The 20273-nt window shown below is 30.1% G+C and overlaps 1 protein-coding gene and 1 long non-coding RNA gene across 4 annotated transcripts in view; both read right to left on the bottom strand.

Moving 5' to 3' along the window:
- The window catches only part of LOC122514491, a 779718-nt gene that overhangs the window by 499220 nt on the left and 260225 nt on the right, over nucleotides 1-20273 (bottom strand). The gene's annotated exons all lie outside the window — the stretch shown is intronic.
- Nucleotides 11138-20273, bottom strand: part of LOC122514474 (potassium voltage-gated channel protein Shal) — a 95848-nt gene continuing 86712 nt past the window's right edge. For all 3 annotated transcript variants that reach the window (XM_043631345.1, XM_043631344.1, XM_043631346.1), the window contains 2 exons: nucleotides 18371-18634; nucleotides 11138-11913 (listed from right to left, as the gene is read on the bottom strand). In XM_043631345.1, coding sequence (XP_043487280.1) covers nucleotides 18491-18634 — 144 coding nt within the window. In that variant the 3' untranslated portion in view covers nucleotides 11138-11913; nucleotides 18371-18490. The remainder of the gene's footprint in view (nucleotides 11914-18370; nucleotides 18635-20273) is intronic.

The following is a 20273-nucleotide window of genomic DNA, read 5'->3' as shown; positions in this document are numbered from 1 at the left end:
ACGTACGTTATTAATTTAAAAGAATATTTCGTTTTATTTATGCTAATAATAACAACAAATTAAATCGTTCAGTTGTTTAATCCTTTGCACTAAAAAACATTCGAAATCTTGCCATTAATTATGCGATGTTACTATTATTATTATAATTATTATTATTATTATTATTATTATTATTATTATTATCATTATTAATATTATTAAACAATGTTAATGGTATATTAAACAAAATATATTTATATCAAATAATTGCTGTTGGTTATTAATATTTACACGCGCGTTCTGTATACGTATATTGATATAGAAAAATAATTTTTTATATTTGAAAATTTGTTTTCAATGGTTAAAAATAAAAACATACATAAGGTGCAAAGGATTAAAAAAAAAAAGAAGTATTTAGAGAGTTTAAAAAGAACATTTAAAAATACTTTCTCGTGGAAAAGCGGCTCACTTACTTAATCGAAGATTTAATATTGTGGCAAGCCGCAGATAGGATAGAGGGTCTTATCGTAGGAATGTACGACCACTTGTGGGTTTTACTATTAGACAATAATGTGGTATCCCTTACATGGTAGGCCGCATTGCCATTATACCGTCTAGTTTAATCGTAAGAGCATCTCGAAATTAAATGGTACGAGTCTATGGAGAAAATAGATTATTAATTGCATTATTTTAATTCTACACATTTATAAATAATACGTAGATATCTACGTGTTTTATTTTTTTTTTATATCAACCTAAATGAAAAAAAAAGAAACAAAGATTTATTAAAGTGTATTTTCGATCACTATTACTCGCTAATATTTAAGAACTTTCATCGAATTTCTCTTGTTATATCGAGATATCGTGACTATGTTTTTTTAATAAATCATAGAAACTAAATAGCAGTTTTTTAAAATCACTAAATATATATATGTTACGGACAATATTTTATATTACTAAGAGTATCGTATACATTGCCTCTCCCTATCCCGCCCCTTTAAACAGATCCCACTGAGCACATTTTATAGATTGACCGAAGCTTGTTACTAACATTGTGTATACATTTTTAAATTTCCATAGTTTGTTTCACTTACACGAATGTAAACATTCCTCCCTCTCTCCTCGTGTTCTAAACACAACCAATACATGCTAAATTGAGCAAAACTCTGTAGGCATTATAGAGATTGATCAAACAATCTACACAATATCCTACTCGATTGGACATTGTATATATTGTCCGAGCAATGTATATAATGTTCGTATTACTACTACATTGACCGTAACATATGTATATATACGTAAAAGTAATCTACATGGAAATACTTTAATAACAAAAAATATAAATTAACATTTAAGATTAGATCCCGTATAACGGTGCTGCTTATGAGAAAATTTCGTATGTTCTCTCATACGAAAAAAAAAAAATTGGGGAGAAAAATTTATCTACGAAAAAGGATTGAATTTTGAAAGGGGTGAAAAGAAAGCAGAAAAAGAAGAAAACGTTGAAACAACGTGAATAAAGACAGTACTTTATTTTTTTATATATCTCTCCCGACAGTTCATTATCTCATGAAATGTTCGATAATAAATATATTCTTGAGGCATCGTAGTGGGTTCCACTGGGTGTGCATATCCACGCGCAACCTGCTTTAAAACTTCGGCAACGATCGATCCACGATCGGTTGTACGTTTTGGTTTTTTATTATTTTTCTGATTATTCTTTTTATAGTTTATTATTTTTGTTTTGTTTTTTTTTTGTTTTGTTTTTTATATATTCCGTTGAGGCATCGTAGTGGGTTCCACTGGGTGTGCATATCCACGCGCAACCTGCTTTAAAACTTCGGCACGATCGATCCACGATCGGTTTTACGTTTTGTTTTTTATTATTTTTCTGATTATTCTTTTTATAGTTTTATTTTTGTGTTTTTTTTTTTTTTGTTGTTTTTTTATTTAGATATTCCGTTCTTTTTGTTTTTTATATTTCTACCACGCAGGGAAAAGCGCCCATATTCCGTAGCTCGTAACACATTACTAAAAGAGAACGGATATCTCGACTCGCCATTTTTACGAAAAGGTTAATCCATTCGTTTAGGAAAAGTACGTTTCGATCCATCGATCTTCGTTTGATAATCCTCTTTGCTCTCAGCTGTTCTTTACACACGGGCAATTTCTAAAATAGTTTCGAAAAATTTATAACCGTATTCTATGTCTCGATAGAACAAACATAATATAGAAAATAAATTTTAACGAACACTTTTACAATTAATACGTTTTGCATATAAGAAAGTTTGAAATTTTCATTCTTAAACTATTACCAGGTGAATTAATATTGAAATAGAAGCAAAAAAAAAACATAGAAATTATATCAAAGTATAAATCAATCGAGAATTTGATGAATTTTTATAATTTAAATAAATCAAAATCAACGAAACAAAATTCAGTCAAATAGTATCATTCTATATAATTGAAAATAATTGCAATAGAAATGTATAGAAAAGATCATTGATAATCGGTGTAATGTTCAAACAAATAAAATATAATCGATTATTAAATAATTAAGATAGAAAATACGTTGAGAAATTTTCGGAAACTATTTTAAACAAAAATATATCCTACCTACATTTAATTATATTATATATCGTCTCGAATTTTCACTAACAATCATGTTCCTTTACTTTTTCATTCTCTTTTTCTCTCTCTTTTCCGCTCTCCTTTTCTTTCACACGCAGATACAAACACACGTACATGCTCCGTCAACTTTTTCCATATATTTCTAAGCCGACTAGACAATCATCCTAATCCTGTATTACCGCGAAACCTACTTCCAAGTTTATTTTTTTGTATATTTTTGACTAAAGTAAAGAAGGAAAAGGCAATCTCTTGTACGAAAGAGCATAAAGTTGTGGGAGCGATCAGGATAAGTGATTAAATCCTTTAAAGACTTTGATACCTTCTCCTGTTCTTCCTTTCTTATTTTCTTTTCTTTCTATTTTTTTTTGCTCTTGTTATCATTAAATACACCTACGTGCTCTCTTTTTCTTACACATACACACTTACACGCACACGAACACGCGCACACAGACGAACGCACAAGCCGAAGGGACTCGAAATCGAGAAAGCAAATATACGAGACTTCTCCAATTGTTATTATAACGTTTACAATCTATTTGATTTTCTTTTTATTCTCATGAAATTTTTTCTTAAAAATTGTAAAAAAAGAGAGTAAGTTTCGTTCAAATATAAAACGATATTACCTACGATATTTGTCTTTTAGGAAATGAAACAAATCATCCTTGCACAGTTTCAAGATAATAGCCTAATTAATAAATTCTTAATGTTGTATAAATCGATATTTAATGATAGAAGGAGAAAAGGTAAGTACAAAGATTAAAAAAAAAAAAGAAAAGAAAAACAGTAAGTACTTTACGGCGCCTTTCATTTTATAATCTTCACGTTCTATACTCAATGAATCATCCTCTCGACGTTAAGAGGCAATTAATTGAAGTGAAACGATTTAATAGATTGTTCCTCTTCAAAGGAGGATTTCCTTTCAAGTAATAAGAAATCCTAATTGTCATATACTTTCCATCGAATCGTTTAACGAGCTTGCAATTTATTTTCAATATTCTATACGAGAACCCTTTTGCATTAATTTCATTCTTTTATCTTGGTAATCAAAATTGACTCTAATTTAGTCCTTAAACGTAACGTTTAAATGATCTATTCTTTAAATTCCCGTTTATAATTATAAGATTTGATAAGATCACCATGCAAACCCGCGTGAATTGATAAGGACCGAGCAAACTTGTAGTATAATTAAAGTAGAATAGTTCGAATCGATCGAGTTTAATCGTTATCACAAGTAGCTACAGTTAATTATTTGATGTGCGTGGGATACTATCGTAATATACTTGTTTGATTGCCATCTTTATCTTCCAACAAGATATTCGCATTTTCGTAATTAACTAGAAACTTTCTAACGATAGCCTAACAAATACCTAAGCATAACTCTATTTCAATAGTTTAACAAGATCTGTGAAATATTTTCTAATATACAACATTACAACATTATTCAAGAAAATAATCATCATCGATTTGAAAATTTGAACGATACGATCGATACGATTTGTGTGATATTAATTTGATTTCATTAATAAATCAATCAAATGAAAATACTATTTGGATTGAAAAACGTAACATAAATATATATATATGTATTAAGTGTGACGTAACGTAAGAAAGTATCTGAATTAGAAGATTTTGATTAAATGAAAACGATCGATAAAGCATTTAATCGATAACTAGTATGCCTTATCAAAAAATGATCCTTTATAGTGCCATAATATTCTATCTTAATGATTATATGCTTTTAACGGAGCATCGATTTTTTTATTTGTCTTTTTAGATACGATCAAAGAATGTTATTTATAATTTATCAGAACTACTTTAATGTTATAGAACAATTACTAATTATAAATAGTAAAAAATAATGTTAAAATAGCAAGAAGAACGTACAGTAAATGATTATTTTCTATTTAAAAGAATACCTATTCTTGTCTTCGTCTCTTCTACTTTTTCTTTATTCCTTTATTTTGTTTTTTCATGTTCTCTCCATCTTTTTTTTCAGAATAAAATAATTCTCAAGAGATGATTTTCTTCGAGCCACGAAGAAGCACAAAGGAGTACTAGAGAATAATCTTATTTACATAAATAAATCTCTCTCTCTCGTTTCGTTAGAATTTAATTATCGTCGAGTTTTTTATGTACATATCTATAATATTAAGTGTAGCAATTAATACGATGCATTTGAGGAAAAAAAATTTAATATTTATTTATAAAACAATATATATATATAATATCTGTTATTCTTCGAGAAATAATCTCCATTATTTTCAATGGCTTTGGTCCATTTTTTCAAACAACTACTGAATTTCTTTTGAGGATAAAAATATAACGATTTTCATGCGATGAATTTAATATCAAGACACCGAATTAATTGCTACATCAAATATATATATAGAAAGAGAGAAAGAGTTATTTGTAAAAATAGAACATTTAAGAAATATAGATACACGATCGAGATTTCGTAAAGGTGAGAAACGACGACGATAGAACGAAGTCGCTACGATAAACAGGCTTGTTGAATTTTTCAGTAAGACTATTAACTATAAATCGATTTAATCGCTTTCACATCTTCCTCGTCGTCTCGAGGGAAGTTAAGTGAGGGACTCTCGAAAGGTGAAAGGTATCCATGATGATAAATAATACAAGGTTCTATTTATTTATCTTTCTTTATCTTTTTTCTTTTTTTTTTTTCTATAAGGCGAGATAGAAGTTAGACAACGCCTTTGATTAAAAACACTTTTGCCTCTTTACTTTACGTCTAATGAGTGTATTTTTTTTTTCTATTTTTTCTTTTTTTTCTCTTTTTAGTAATTTTTTTTCTTACAGCATAATTACTCTCGATCGTAAAAAATACTGTTGTTTTTTAAATTATCATTTTGTTTTCTCTCGATTATCATTATAATTCGATTAAGGATAACATTATTATTGCCCAAAAATTCTCGATATTCGAAATACGATCCTAGTAATTCAATAGGACAGATAATTTTTTTTTCAATTATTATTACGTCTTATATGAATTTTGAATTAACGTCGTAACTTAAATATAACGTGCTAATAATATTTTCTATATATTTTCTGTTCACAGAACGAAGAAATAAAATTTCTTATCTCTGAAGAAAAGCCGGTCGACGAAAGTTTGCCTCGAACGAGGAAAATCACGCGAGGGATTCGGCAATCCCCGAAAGAAGTACAATTTATTTTCTAGGTATCGAATAATCGAGCGTTCCCGCAACGATTCTGCGTCTTTCTACGAACGAATTGTTCCGTTTCACCCTTTCAAACATATTTGGCATGTCTCTCCGAGCGAATTCAGCGGTGGTATATCGAGAAAGACTACAACACAATTAATTGTACTATTTCAACGCGTTATTTTCATTCGAATTTTTTGATTACCATAAAATTACCTATTACGAAATCTTTTGGCTTTTTCATTTAATTAAAATGTTAACTTTTTAGTATTCTCAATCTAAATACTCTACTAAATACGACAACATGAAAAGAATGATGCTCACTTTTTTGGATCATCAATTTTTCGAACAATAAGCATTTGAGAAGTTTTCATAAGCGTTCAAAATTTGCTACGATCGAGAAATATGAAAAAGGGTTTACCTGTAGAACGTAGAATTTGTTTTATGGATTAGTTCGTTCGCATCGAAAAAACGAGGAACTTTAGCGATAAATATTATTTCGAATTATTCGAACAAAAATACAAATATAATGTATGAATTTCGACGCCCATCGTATTTCTTAGAGAAAAAAATCGTAAAACTTATGGATCGTCTGTCGACGCGTGCACGTGCGTTTGTCTCCACGTAAGTGAAACGTATATTAAAATTAGTTTATTCCTATGTAATAATAATAATAATCATCATCATCGTTAACTAAACGTAAAATATTTAACATCGAACTATCGGTGTGCAAGGAACGAAAAGTGCTCGACAAATCTCAAATTTTGCATTTTGCAATAATTCGCACGTGTAGAGAAATCCATGAACGGCAAGTGTTTTACTTATTAAATTATTATACTCATCTTTTAATATTTCTTTTTAGTATCTTAAGCAGCGAACAATGATACGAAAAGAACGAATTTAATTTCGTTTGTTAATATCGTGATAAATAATTATATTTCGAATGGAAGAAAAACTTAATCAATCTTATAACTAAAAAAATCTCTGATTTTCTATTTAAAATATACATATGCGTGTGTTATACGCTATACAGTTAAGTGTACAAGCATATGTGTATGTGTATATGTTTGACGCATTTCGAACAATATAAATCGTCGGATCTAATCTCTTTCCTTATCTTCTTTCATTTCTATGTTTGTGCATAAGTGCGATATTTATACATAATCGATAATAAACAAAATATATATTATTTACTTTTTTGCGTGATTAAATTAATCATTAATTTTATCTTACTTTCTCTCCATTTGTGTGTGTGAAAGCGAACTCGCTTATCGTAAAGAAAAATACATTGGAATAATCTTCTTACTCTTTTCTATTTTTCTGAATAAAATATCATAAGAGAATCCTAGAATAAGAAGTTTTCTAGGACTTGATCCAGGCAAAAGTTCAGAGTGACCAAAAAAAAACGAAAAAAATAACTATTACGTGTGTAAACGTGTACTTGTTTATATATGTATATGTGTATGTATATATGTATGTACGTATGTATGTATGAATGCAAGTGCATGTACGACGAGAGACGGGCGTCGCGTATTTGTCTCTCTCTCTCTCTCTCTCTCTCTCTCTCTCTCTATTAAACCCTCTTAATTAAAGTTATTACGTCGCTTCGGAAAAATTGGCAGTACGGTAGTGAATTGAAAGACTCATTATTATATTTTCTTTCTCATTTTGGTTTTTTTCTTCTTCTCGCGTCTATTTTTCTTCTCATTCTTCCCTTATCTTCCTATTGAAACGTGACTACTCATCGCTTTGTTTTATTATTATTATTTTTTTTTTTTTTTTCTTTATTAATATTAATTATTAATATTATTATTATTAATATAATTATTATTATTCATCTTCCTATCATACTTCCTCTCGGATTACTTATAATTATTAATTAGTTATTTAACCAATCAATAACGTACTCTCTCGCTCTCTCTCGCTCTCTCTCCTCCATACTCGGATATGTTTGAAGCACAAAGTACAAACGTGATCAATCGAATGCTCTCTGTCGATCTCTAATCAAACGTATCAACATGAGATAGTTAACGAAAATGTATTAGATTTTACACGCGTTAGAAACGTGTTAAACAAAATATAATATAAAATAAAATAATTTCAATGAAAATCAACAAATTTTTAAACAGCAATTAATATCCTAATCGATAAAATATTATAAATTACGTATTAAATAAGCGATGATCGAATAATATAATTGTTCATTTTGATTGACCTTAATCAAAGATACGAACGAGGCTTGATCAATTTTTTTACAAATTTGGCACACGAGAAAGAAGGACGAAAGAAATTCTCTGCAGTCCCTGTTGCTTTTTTAATCGCCATATTTTAATGACAGAATAGAGGAGGAAGGATGAAAAAAGTTAAAAACGTCACGTTGAGCATTATGTGACTCATAATGAACGAGATTAATTATATTTTTTTAATCGCTAATCCTGAAAATTTTCTTGCGACGGATACCTTCTTTAATCTAACTTTCAATTTCTCTCTCTCTCTCTCTCTCTCTTTTTATTTCTTTATCCGCTCGATTCTAATGTTAAACTTTTCATGTATACTTCTTCTTCTTCTTCATTTTCTTTTTTTCTTTAATACTACCTTGTACAGTGGATCTATTTGCGGCTTAAAACGACAGAAGACCATTTTTTATTTTTTTCATTACACTCAAGTTTATACTCTTTTTTCTTTTTTTTTTTTGCTCTATCTTTCTTTTTCTTCCTATTTTTTTCTCTTTTAGTAATACACACACACAAAGTATATATTCGTTCGACAACAACACACACACTTTCATTCTCACTCACTTTTACACACACACACTCTCCATCTCTCTCTCATTTTCTCTTATTCTCGTAAAACCTTGGAACACATTCAAACCATCACGCATACTAGTAGTTTGAAACGATTTAGAATTTATTTTATTGCACGACGTGGGCTGCAAGTGTGTGAGCGTGAATTTGTCTCGTATGTGTATAATTCTCTTTTCCTTTGTTTTTCACTCATAATAATATTTATAATGTTTAATTTATATAAATATATATATGTATATGTTTTTTCTCTCTCTCTCTTCTCTCTCTCTCTCTCTCTCTCTCTCCATTTTTTTCTTCTTCTTTGACTCGAAATTTGATCGTTACAGGTAATTACAAATTTAATTATATTCAAATAAGTTTCTTTCTCTCGAGAACTTCGACGAAATATTTACATCATTCATGTCATGTAATATCCTGATTACACGTAATAATTGTATCGATCGATCGTCAATTTCGAGATTTCGTTATTTCCCATATAACTTTATTAATTCTCCCAATGAGAATGTTTTTTCGTTCTTTTCTTTTTGTTTTTTTGTTTTTTTTCTTTTTATTTTTATTTTCACAATTGTCTATATTTCTTTTTGTTATTCCAACAAATATTATATTCGTATAATATACTCGATCGAGAAAAAAATCTTCGATCGTAGAGAATCAGAAAGAGAAAGAACATTTAAGCGTATTCTCACATTGCGTTCAATTTAACAGTTATTTTACTAATTCTTACTGTATTTCTCTCTCTCTCTCTCTCTTTCTTTCTTTCTTTCTCAAATTCTTTTTCATTAATTCTCTTATAATATATTTATATTATGTTACACCAATCTACAAAGAGAATAAATGAAAAATCTACTCACAATAGATTATTATTATTATTATTATCATCATCATTATTTATGGTACAACGTAAACGCGAGTAAAAGGAATGTATCGTAAAAATCTTGTTAATATTCTTTCTTGTTTAATTTAAACTTTCCTATATTATATATTTATATTGCGAAGAGATTAAATTAAACGGAATATCGAGTATCTGTCTATATCTGAAAAAAAAAAAAAAAAACAAAAACAAAAATCAACAAAAGGATCTCAACGATCGATCATACAGCGAAATAACGACGAGAGAGGGGACGTTCTTCAAATCGACGACCCAACGATTTTTTTTAATTTCAATTATTTATTTTTCGTCTAAAATATCTTCACGATCGGGCACAACCGAACGCGGAACTTTGAAAGAACGAGGGTATTATCTAAATTTTTAGTTTTAATCGAATACAAATGTAGGTTGGTCCCTGTCTCTCTCTCTCTCTCTTTCTTTCTTTCTCTCTCACACACACACACAGATATACACACACAAACGCATTCTCTTTCTTTCTCTTTCACGGTATCTTTCTCATTCGATCGTCTCATTTTGCATTATTATAAATATTATTTTTCTTCTTCTTATTATTATTATTGTTATTATTATTATTATTATTATAATTATTATCAATACTATTTTTACACATGGACAATAATTTTCTCTTTCATTCTTTATTTCGCTCCGCTTTTGGACATTGCGGTTGGCATGGATAAAAGTTGAAAATAAAACGTATAGTTATTCCGTTTTATCGACAATACCAGGCAGACACGAGACCCTTTTTAATAAATCGCACTTTATATAATCGCAAATAATAATTTTAAAGGAAACATTATCTTGAGTAATATATCGCCAAACTAATAATAATTATCATAGATTGAAATTTATTCGGGAACCACGTCGATTCGTTAAAGAAACTACTAATAGGCCGTTAATTTGAAGCATCTTTTATATATAAAGATTTTCTATATTAAATATAGATAGATGGGTAGGTAGGTAGGTAGATAAGTAGGTAGGTAGGTAGGTAGGTATGTAGGTAGATAACGTAGAATTATAACTACGATGAAGACGAGACTAATTGTAAGTGTCTTCAAAAAAACTATCGAATATGTACATAGGTATGTGTCTGTGTATATATATATATGTATGTAATTTTTGCATACGTTTTTAATAATATATAAAAAAACAATGGATAATTATGAAAAATTTTCTAATCTTTAATATCTTAGTAATTACGTAGTAATAAGTATTGTGGTAAGAAGTATACATGCATCACAATAGAGAAAAAACGAATAATTCATTAAGAAACTGTGAAAAATTTGAATTTAAGGAAACGACGAAGTTCGACCCGAAGCACGATCGTCTAATTAACAACAAAATCAATTTATATATAGATATATATAGATTTATTATTAACGTAAGTGTCAATTCTTATGCGAATGATTCATGGTATATTTGGGATCTCACCTTTTTTTTTTTTAAGATTATCGAATATACAATCTATAAATTTCGTCGAGATATGGAAAAAAACTATGCGACTCGGAGTAAGGCATTTTATGGTGCCATTTTCTTATTTTTGCACTTGTCTATCTGTTTTTTTGAATCGTGTTCATTGTTCACGTTTTAATCAAAGAATTACGTTTCATTCTGTTTTTTTATTTTCTTTTGGTCTATTTCTTTCCTTTCCTTTCCATTCTTACATTCCTTTTCTCCCAAGATAAACAAATTACATAAATTTCGCGCAAACAACATCATAATCTATCGAACGGCGATGAATGTCGATATAATACTTAACATCGATAAAACGAATTTCGAATAATGATTTAAACTCATCGTGGAAATTTCGATTCGTTCGAGTCATCATTCATGGAAATCATTTAGAAATCCTTCGCGAGCAACCTTGTGGACCTTGAGTATTAATCTATTATCGTTATAATTGTCTGTTATATGCTCCTATATAGAAGATAGAATTTCTTTTTGAAAGATTACAACGAGACCGTGAATATTTAAGGACATTGTTGAAATATTTTGGACGTTGATCTCGCTATTAAGATCCCTTATACATGGATCGATCTTTTTCTCTCTTTATTTGTCATCGAAAATCGAAAATATGTATGTGTATATGTATGTGTGTGTGTGTGTGTATATGCGTGGATATATGTGAGTGTGTTAAGAATTAAAACTAACAGAGCGTAGTAGTTTCATCGACGAGATCCGAATTTGAAATTTCTTCGATCTTGGATCGTAGTTAATTCTGATTTATTCCATCCGTCTCCTCATTTTGAATTTACTCGAATCTTCTCTTTCTCGAACCGATGATGAATCTTGATATACTTCTCGGAGAATATTCTTGGTTTTTTTTTTTTTTAAATAATCTCTTTTAACGATTATTTTTCTTCCTGGTAGTGGTAAATCATTTTGGAACTTCTATCTCGTCGACTCGTATCAGAGTTTTTTTTCCCTTTTACTGCAATATACCCATAATAGATTGTATCGTTTTAAAATCTATTTTATAATTTTCTATACTCGAATTAAATGAAAAATAATTTGTTATTAAATAAATCTCGAGATCAGTGTAGTTTTTTAAGATCGTATCAATTTTACGTATTTCAATCGAGATCGAGATGCTTACAGTGATACAAATCTCCATTATATCTTCTCTCTGTATAGAGATAAATTTAATAAAACGAAGAGATATGAATGGATTTTAAATGTCACAATCCAAATTGAATATCCACGTGGATAAAGTGTCGGAGAGAAAGATTTGAACGCGCAGGTGTGTTTGAACGAAACCTTAAACCCAACTAATTTGAATATTTATATGGTAAAAACTTCATCGAAATGCTTAAACTTCAAAATAGAAGATAATACGACAAATTTATTTAAAACATAGTTTGTATATTTGAATTAATTCGATTAAACAAATATATATTACGTATAATATAATATCCATGACTAACTAAACAAACGAGAGCTTTTATCTATGAAATGGAATAGTTTGTAACAGTTAAATGAATGTTATAATTAATTTGTTGAAACATTCGATGAATTGGAAACAATTATAAATTGAATAATTGTAAGTACAATGTCAAACGAAGAAACGAATAATTATTTCGTTAGTTGGAATAAATAATTGAATAATGTATAAATTAGTACATAGATATAGAAAATGATGTTGCTACGAGTACTGCATTTAAAACGTGTCAACGTCAGTAATCGTATTAATAGAATTACAGGAATATGGTAAAATTTCTATGACTCTGGCCAGCCGCAAAATGTAAACCTGCATGTAACATGATCGATACTCATCTAATTAGGATAATATCAGCTTCATTGTGTCACTAATAGATATTTCATTACTTAAACTGCTTTGGGTCGAAAGGGCTCGATCGGATTAATGAAAATAACATGGAATGATATTCGAATATCTATCGAAAAAAAGATTATTTTCACGGGAAATACTTTCGCAAAAAAATAACAATTGTTCGTTCGTATTTTATCATCCAATATGAAAAACGCGTTCTAATGCGAAAGCTTATCGTGTTCAAGGTATGTTGTATTGTTTGTTAAAACTATGAGGTATGTCTCACAGTAAGCTTAAAATCCTACTATTTCTCTCTCTCTTTCTCTATCTCTTTGTATTCTTAACAAATTCTAGCAGAATTCGATGCAGTTATTAACGAGTCTTATGTGAGTTCTCGAAATAATAGTCAGTAGAGTTTTTAAAAGTTATTCGTAACAAGCCCGCCAATCATGAACAGTCGAGAACTCGGTCATCTATTGTCGCAGCTTTTTTTTTAAGCCCGAACTAAATTTCCAAAAGTCAAACGAGAGTAAAGGATTAAAAGATAAAAAAAAAAAGGATTTTTCAATGTTCCTTTTCAAAGTCAGCCTTCTGGAACGCCTGGCAAAAAATAAAGAAGCAAATATTAAACTACCGAGTACCTATCTACGCGGAAGATACATAATAATTCTTCGGATTATAAGAATATTTTTTTGACGACGTAGTACGAACACAAATTCGCGTAAAATTTTGTCCTTAAATTACAATAGGACATTGGAATATCTCGTCTTTAGGTTGGATTCAAATCTCACTTATTTGCATTTATCTGATTGCGTATAAGCGCGGTGTAATAGGGAGGAATTTTAATGTAGGTACATGAAAAAAGTTACAACGAAATTGTATTCTATTTTATTTCTACAAAAGTGAATCATTTAACTTTATTCTCATAGTTTCGTTAAATATTTGACGAAAATTGTTATCTACCATATACAAGATGTTTCAAATTTTTACCGGACGAACACTCTGACAATACAAATTGTCAAATATTTTCTAAACCGTTCACAATATTCTTGATAATTGGATATCAGAGACCCTTTAAATCTAGCCGCGTTCAAAAGAATCCAGATCCCTATTGATGTGTATTTGTAAGGCGGAAAAATTATAGAACCCTTACCGGATTTATTAGGGGTATACCTCGTCTTTAGTTGTGCTAGGAATGTTTGAAGTATGAGATGGCATAGAATTATTAAAGGAAATATTAAGAAGTGTATTACGAAACACCTTAAAATAACAACGTATTATGAAGAGTTTTAAGAGTAACATAGAACAAGCATAACAGCAGCCAAATACCAAGTCTTACGATTGTACTGCCTTGTAATATTGAAGATCATACTGAATATATTGTTATTATCAGTTATTAAAGTAATGCCTTCTCCAGCTACTATAACTTCCATTAAAATAAATATATTAGAAATTATAAAAAATAGGGATATTATTAATCAGCCATTAAAGCTTGAAAATTGTAATAGAAATCCCTTTATAATTGATCAAAACTGGAATTAAAAGCCATTATAAAAAATAATTGTTTAATTTGAAGCATAAACTCGCTAGACGTCATTCATATTTCTCTTTTTCATCTCTCAAGCAAATCCAAATAAGATCAATAGATTCAGTGAATTTAAATTATGTGTGATGATAAATCCATCGATTCGAGAACGCTGCTTATCTATATTGCAATTTCACGCTTGGATGCATTCGAATTTGCCAATCTCACGGAAAATGCATTAAATTGATAAACATTTGAGCCTTGTAAGCCAGAATGTGCGAACGAAGAATATAATGTGAAATAGGTACTTATGAAAAAGAAGATATTTTTATCCAATTTTATACCGAATCTAATTTTAATTTCTTTTGTATCATCTAATTATAATTTCTGTCAATTATGTGTATATAATTAAGATCGACGTAATATTATATATACGTACCATTAATATCTAAATCCAATTTGTTTTAGTTTAATAGAAAGCTTATCAATTTCTAATATAAAAGTAATTTTATTATTTTAACACAAATTTCTATAGACAACAATTATTCTCCCCAGTTGATATTGAAAATTATAAATTGAAAATTGAGAGGCATTATCGACAAGAGAATTAATATCATATAAAAGTGTCAATCACGAATAAGTCAAATTTACATAAAAAATAAACAAGAAATCGGAGAATCGAGGAATCGAAATTCAAAGAATCGATCGAAGGGGTTAATAAAACGGCATAGAAGAATGAAAAAACCCGAACAACGAGTCAGTAGCAAAACACGCATTCCAATGAAACCTGCCAATCGATCGGTCAAAATTGGATAAGGGAATTCAATTTAGAAAATCGACAAAAAATAAAAGAGAAAAAGAGAAAAAGCAGATATCAGGGGAAAAAGATGAACTTCGTCTATTCGTACGACTATCAGATTTCCGAAAGTTGAAGGAAAAAGAGAGTTCGAGAAGTAAACTAGGCTTTTCTATGGCGTGTGTTCTCGGGAAAAGTCGGCCAACTTGTTGGGTCTTGAAGAAGATTCAAAAGAAAGAAAAAGAAAAAGAAAAATAAAAAAAGAGAAAGAAAGAAAGGAAACAACGCTGACGATTGTCATGCAAAAGAAGGAACGAGTAAAATGAGAATGGTGGTAGAGTTCCGGAAAATAGAGGATGAAAGAAACGAGAGAGAAGAGAGAGAAACAGAGAGAAAGAGAGAAAGGCTGAGCTGGTTCATAGGAAATAGATAGATGAACCAAAAGTAAAAAGAAAGAAGGAGAAAAGCTTGAAAGAATCTGGAAAATAAGTGAGACGTCCGTGAAAATGGCGTTGATGGCGCATACGCGTCTCTTTTTGTCTATGCGGGAGTGAGTTTGTATATTCCATCGCATACACGCACATACACGAATAGATACACACACATTTATACGGAAACGATGGTAGATACCTTGGTAAAACTGGCTAAAGCAGCAGAATGAGCGATAGAAATAACACACTCGACTCGGTTGCTTGCACCCCAGGAAACTAGAGAGGAGAGTAACACCGTTGAGAGTGGAGAACTTTGATCGATATCTCTACGAGATTATACCTCGAGGCTCTCTCAGAGTTACTTCGAGAGAGAGATAGTTAGTTGGTATTGTACGGTCGATGACCAGATAACGAAGCTCGTTCCCATCGTTTGTGAATAATCCGTTTCTACCATTCAATGTCATTTTCGTATCTATACGAAACATGATAAATATCTAATCAATATTTATAATATAACGATATATTTATAATAATAATGAAGAATTAATTGAAATACTCGTTTGAACAAAATATTATATTATAATCATTCTCCTGATTTTTTTGATATCGAAACGTTGTCATTCGAATTATCGATCGAACGATGACAATTCTATTCGGAAAAGGGAATCTGTGAGATAAGCCAATAGGAACGTATTCATTCCACGCCAGGTATTTCGGCGGTTTACTTCAGTGTAAATTTACCTTCGACCTCGTTTCGAAGGATCAAGTTCCTTTCTCAAACTGGCATCATCGTCTAGTCGAGCATCCAAAGCTCTCAGGATCGAAATTCGAGTAACGAGCTTTGGTGTACGATTACCGGTTGATTCATCATCCATTTGCTGGCTGATCTGCTTCGATACCAAACTCGATACTACCGACCGATACATATTTTGCGAGAAATCAACTCACAGTACTCTTCATTACGTTCAAACAAAATTGCAAGACTGTATTAGCGCAACGTTTAATGATAAAACACAAAACTATTGTTGAAAATATTGAAGAGAATGAAGTTTCGTAAATTTTGGAAGATTTGGATAATTTTATAAAAAGGATTGTGCTCAATCATTTTTATAAGGAACATTAAGCTTAACAAGTTCAAACAATGAGTTATTATCTTTTTCAAATGATTCGGATCGAAAGGTCATATTTCACGCTTGAATTACGAATATCCGATATTAATTAGCGTGTAATCAAGTTTTATTATAGCTCTCGTCCTTTTAACTAAAAGTAAGCATCTCGATCTTAAAGCGTAATCCAATAATCGCGATAATAACTGAAGGGGTAGCTTGTATAATTATCGTTCGACCTTGACGAGATTGATACGACAAAAAGTCGTTGCGTTTTACCCTTTCACGGATTATTATAAAACATTATACACTCGTAGGCTAGTACAGTTGATCGGTTTTCGCTTGAAAGAAACGACAAAGCTTTTCATTAATGTTAATAAAATAATAACTATCGAAGAATTTCGTAAAGAAATTCTTTACGCGTGAGAGAGATTTAACGTTTTACGTATTTTTATTTCAACAAATTTCAATTAATCCGAGTAAAAAAAGATAATTAATATAAAACATATATTTGTATAAATTCTTTTATACAAAATACTTCAAAAATATGATTTTAAAATATAATTTTATTGAAATATTTCCTTTTTCTTTTTTAATTAAATATTTTAATTTGAAATAAAATACTTGTTTTATTTGAAAAATGATCACATTTTTAAACTAGAATTAGTTTATAAGATTACTGGATTACTTTGCTTAGTAATATCGCGATAGAAACGGAGCGAAATATCGAAAAAGAATGGGGAAACTTATTGTGCGTTGAAAAAAAAAAAAATGCGCTAACCACCGAAAGTAGCCAAAAGATTTAGAAATAAAACGTATAAGTTTTCTCCAACCTTTGTGGAGATATGACAATACGATCGAGAAAAACTTTTCTACTATTAAAAAGTATCTGACAAGAAAGAAGAGAACCCATTGGCTGAAGCAAGTTTGTACATTTCATGCGAACCCATTTGATACGAATCTCTAGCAAATATTTGAAACGATTCGATTAACACACAGTTTCAAATCGTTTCCAAAATAATTTGAAGTCAGAAACTCTCTTGGAACATTTTTCAACGTTATGAAAATATTAAAAAAAACCTCCTCTTGCGTAAATATAATTCTTATTAAAATTTAATAATTAATTTTCCACAGAATTTCTGATTTCGAAATTGATTCAATTATTTCCTACTTTACAAATTCCCAACTTTAACGGAAAATTTATTTTTAACGATACAAATTATTCTTATATTATAATAATCATTCAAATTTTGTCAATTGAAACAAATTATTATAAATCAGGATAATAAATGACACACTTATTACATTACAATTGTAAAAAAATTAATAGAAATTTTCATTTAACCAAAAATTCTCGTATCTTAAACGAATTCAATTAATAAGAACGAGGAATCATTTGCGTGTTTGAACCGACGTTAAACTTTCGTCGTATAGAGTGTGATCGTGATAAACTGTTGCAAATTGTTTCTCGATAACTAAATCTATCGGTAATTAAGAAAAGTATTCGAAGTGAGCAGCGATACGTGTGAATCACGAAAATCTATTAATAGACCACGAAGAAGTTTTCGACTACTTCCGGTGACGCGCTCTTTTCATAAACACATTCTTCTTCCCACTGTTCCATTATCCTTTCTTTTTCGACGATATCTCTCCATCATATTCTTTCTATTATCATTTTTGTTCTATATATATATTTGCTTCTATATATTTTGTTTTAAATATCATTTTTTAAATGATCAGGCTTTTAATTATTCAGGCTCACCGTATTCGTGGCCAGATGGCCACCGTAGTTCGTTCTCGAAGCAATCAGTAGAGAAGAACGATGAAAGTTATAGGTGATCTTATTAGTGGATATGGTGATCGTGATTGGTCTCGATCGTACTCAAGCGGTCTCCGAAAGCGGAAGTGGTGGCTGCCCACCGGAAGTAGTCATGGCAGGCGCGGTGTTGGTTGTGGTGGTGGTGGGGACCGGAAGTGGCTGTAGGGCCTGCATGTCACAGGTGTGGGAACCGCGCTTCTTTAGGTCCTGGAACAATTGGCATTTCGGATATGTTTGAATGTTCTTTCCTTTCTTCCTACTATTTTCTTTTTTTTTTTGCCCACAACTTTTATCTCTCTCTCTCTCTCTCTTTCTCTCTGCCTCTTTCGCTCACTTCTTCTCTCTCTCTCTCTCTCTTGCGCCCTTTTTTCTCTTTCTATCTCTCTCTCTCTCTCTCTCCAGCCATTCTTTCTCACTCTCTCGCTCTCTCATTTCTAAACCGATTAAGACAGATTTGAAATTACGTCTACCTCTCCTCCCTCACTTCTCTTCTCTCTTTCAATGTTTTTAGCTGTATCGATCGCTTGCTATGCTTCTCTTTTGCTTGCTCGTGCGGAGAGCCCATTTACGCACACAAAAAAAAAAGTGCAACACAATAGTGCTCTATCAAATGTCACGGTTTATGAAACTCAGGATATAAAAAATACTCGAGCCAAACTACGAGGAACTTTCGAATATGTTCGAAGATCAATTTCGCGTTTTATATCTTTTTTGCGATGGTAAAAATGAAAAGATATCAAATCAAAAATATCGAGCGAACGATAGAAATGAAATCAAATTGTATATACTACGAGCAAAGATAAGTCGATGAAAATGTATTCAAAATAATGTTGCAAGATAAATGATGGCTCAGCTACGAAGATGTTTCAAGGAAGAAGAAATTGTTTATCCATACGAGAGAAGCGTGTTTTATTCGCTCTAAATTTGATATATATATGAAGAAAAAAACAAAAAAAAACAAAAAAAAATAAATATTTAAAAGAATCTAACGTCAAGATTATCATAAAATAACAAAAGACAATTTTATTTTTGAAACGTATTTCGAGAAAAGAAAAGAGGGTCGAGTAGTTTTTCTAACATATTCTCGTTATTTCTAACACATCTAATTACAAAAGTCATAAAATATATATTACCGTGTTAGTAATTATAATTAATTGCTTTTAGTCGAAAGAACGAAGAGAGAGCGAGAGGAAAAAGGGAAGAAGAATGAAAGAGACACGTGACCACGTGCAGAGAAACGAAATCATGCGTAACAATGAACAACAATGACAATTATAATAAAAAACAACAAATATACGAAGCAAGCAACAGTAATAATTATTAATAAATACAATGAGGAGAACAATAAGAAGGAGAAAAAGATAATACGTAATCGATAAAGAGAGGAACGTATAGTATGGAAACTATGAAGGTATTGAACACTATGTAAGTATATAAGTATATATGTATTTATGTATGTACAGAAGCATGCAATATGAGTAGTAACATATTTATCGAAAGCACGATATAACAAAGCTTTAAGATATGTATATATAATACATAGATCTCTTCGTCGAAGCTTTTCACATTCTTTTTGTCAGACGAATACAATTAAATAATAACGAAAAATCTTCCGTTTCTTCGATAAAATTGTAATAAATCAATGAACTAATAAAAAGAGTCAGGTATTAAGCCTTTAAGCAAAAATATTAACGTCACGATATAATATCTATGTTATCCGTTAAAGTGTATAATCAGTATAGTTATTTCATGGTTTAGCTCTGATTTTACGTTTTAACGATAACATAAATATAAGTATTAAATATTGAAGTATAATATATATACTTCATATATATAATAAAAGAAT

Source organism: Polistes fuscatus, unplaced genomic scaffold (genome assembly GCF_010416935.1).
Source record: "Polistes fuscatus isolate 324 unplaced genomic scaffold, CU_Pfus_HIC Scaffold15, whole genome shotgun sequence".
NCBI lineage: Eukaryota > Metazoa > Arthropoda > Insecta > Hymenoptera > Vespidae > Polistes > Polistes fuscatus.
The sequence above is the reverse complement of the archived record's forward strand: the minus strand, read 5'-3'. Positions and strand labels throughout refer to the sequence as shown.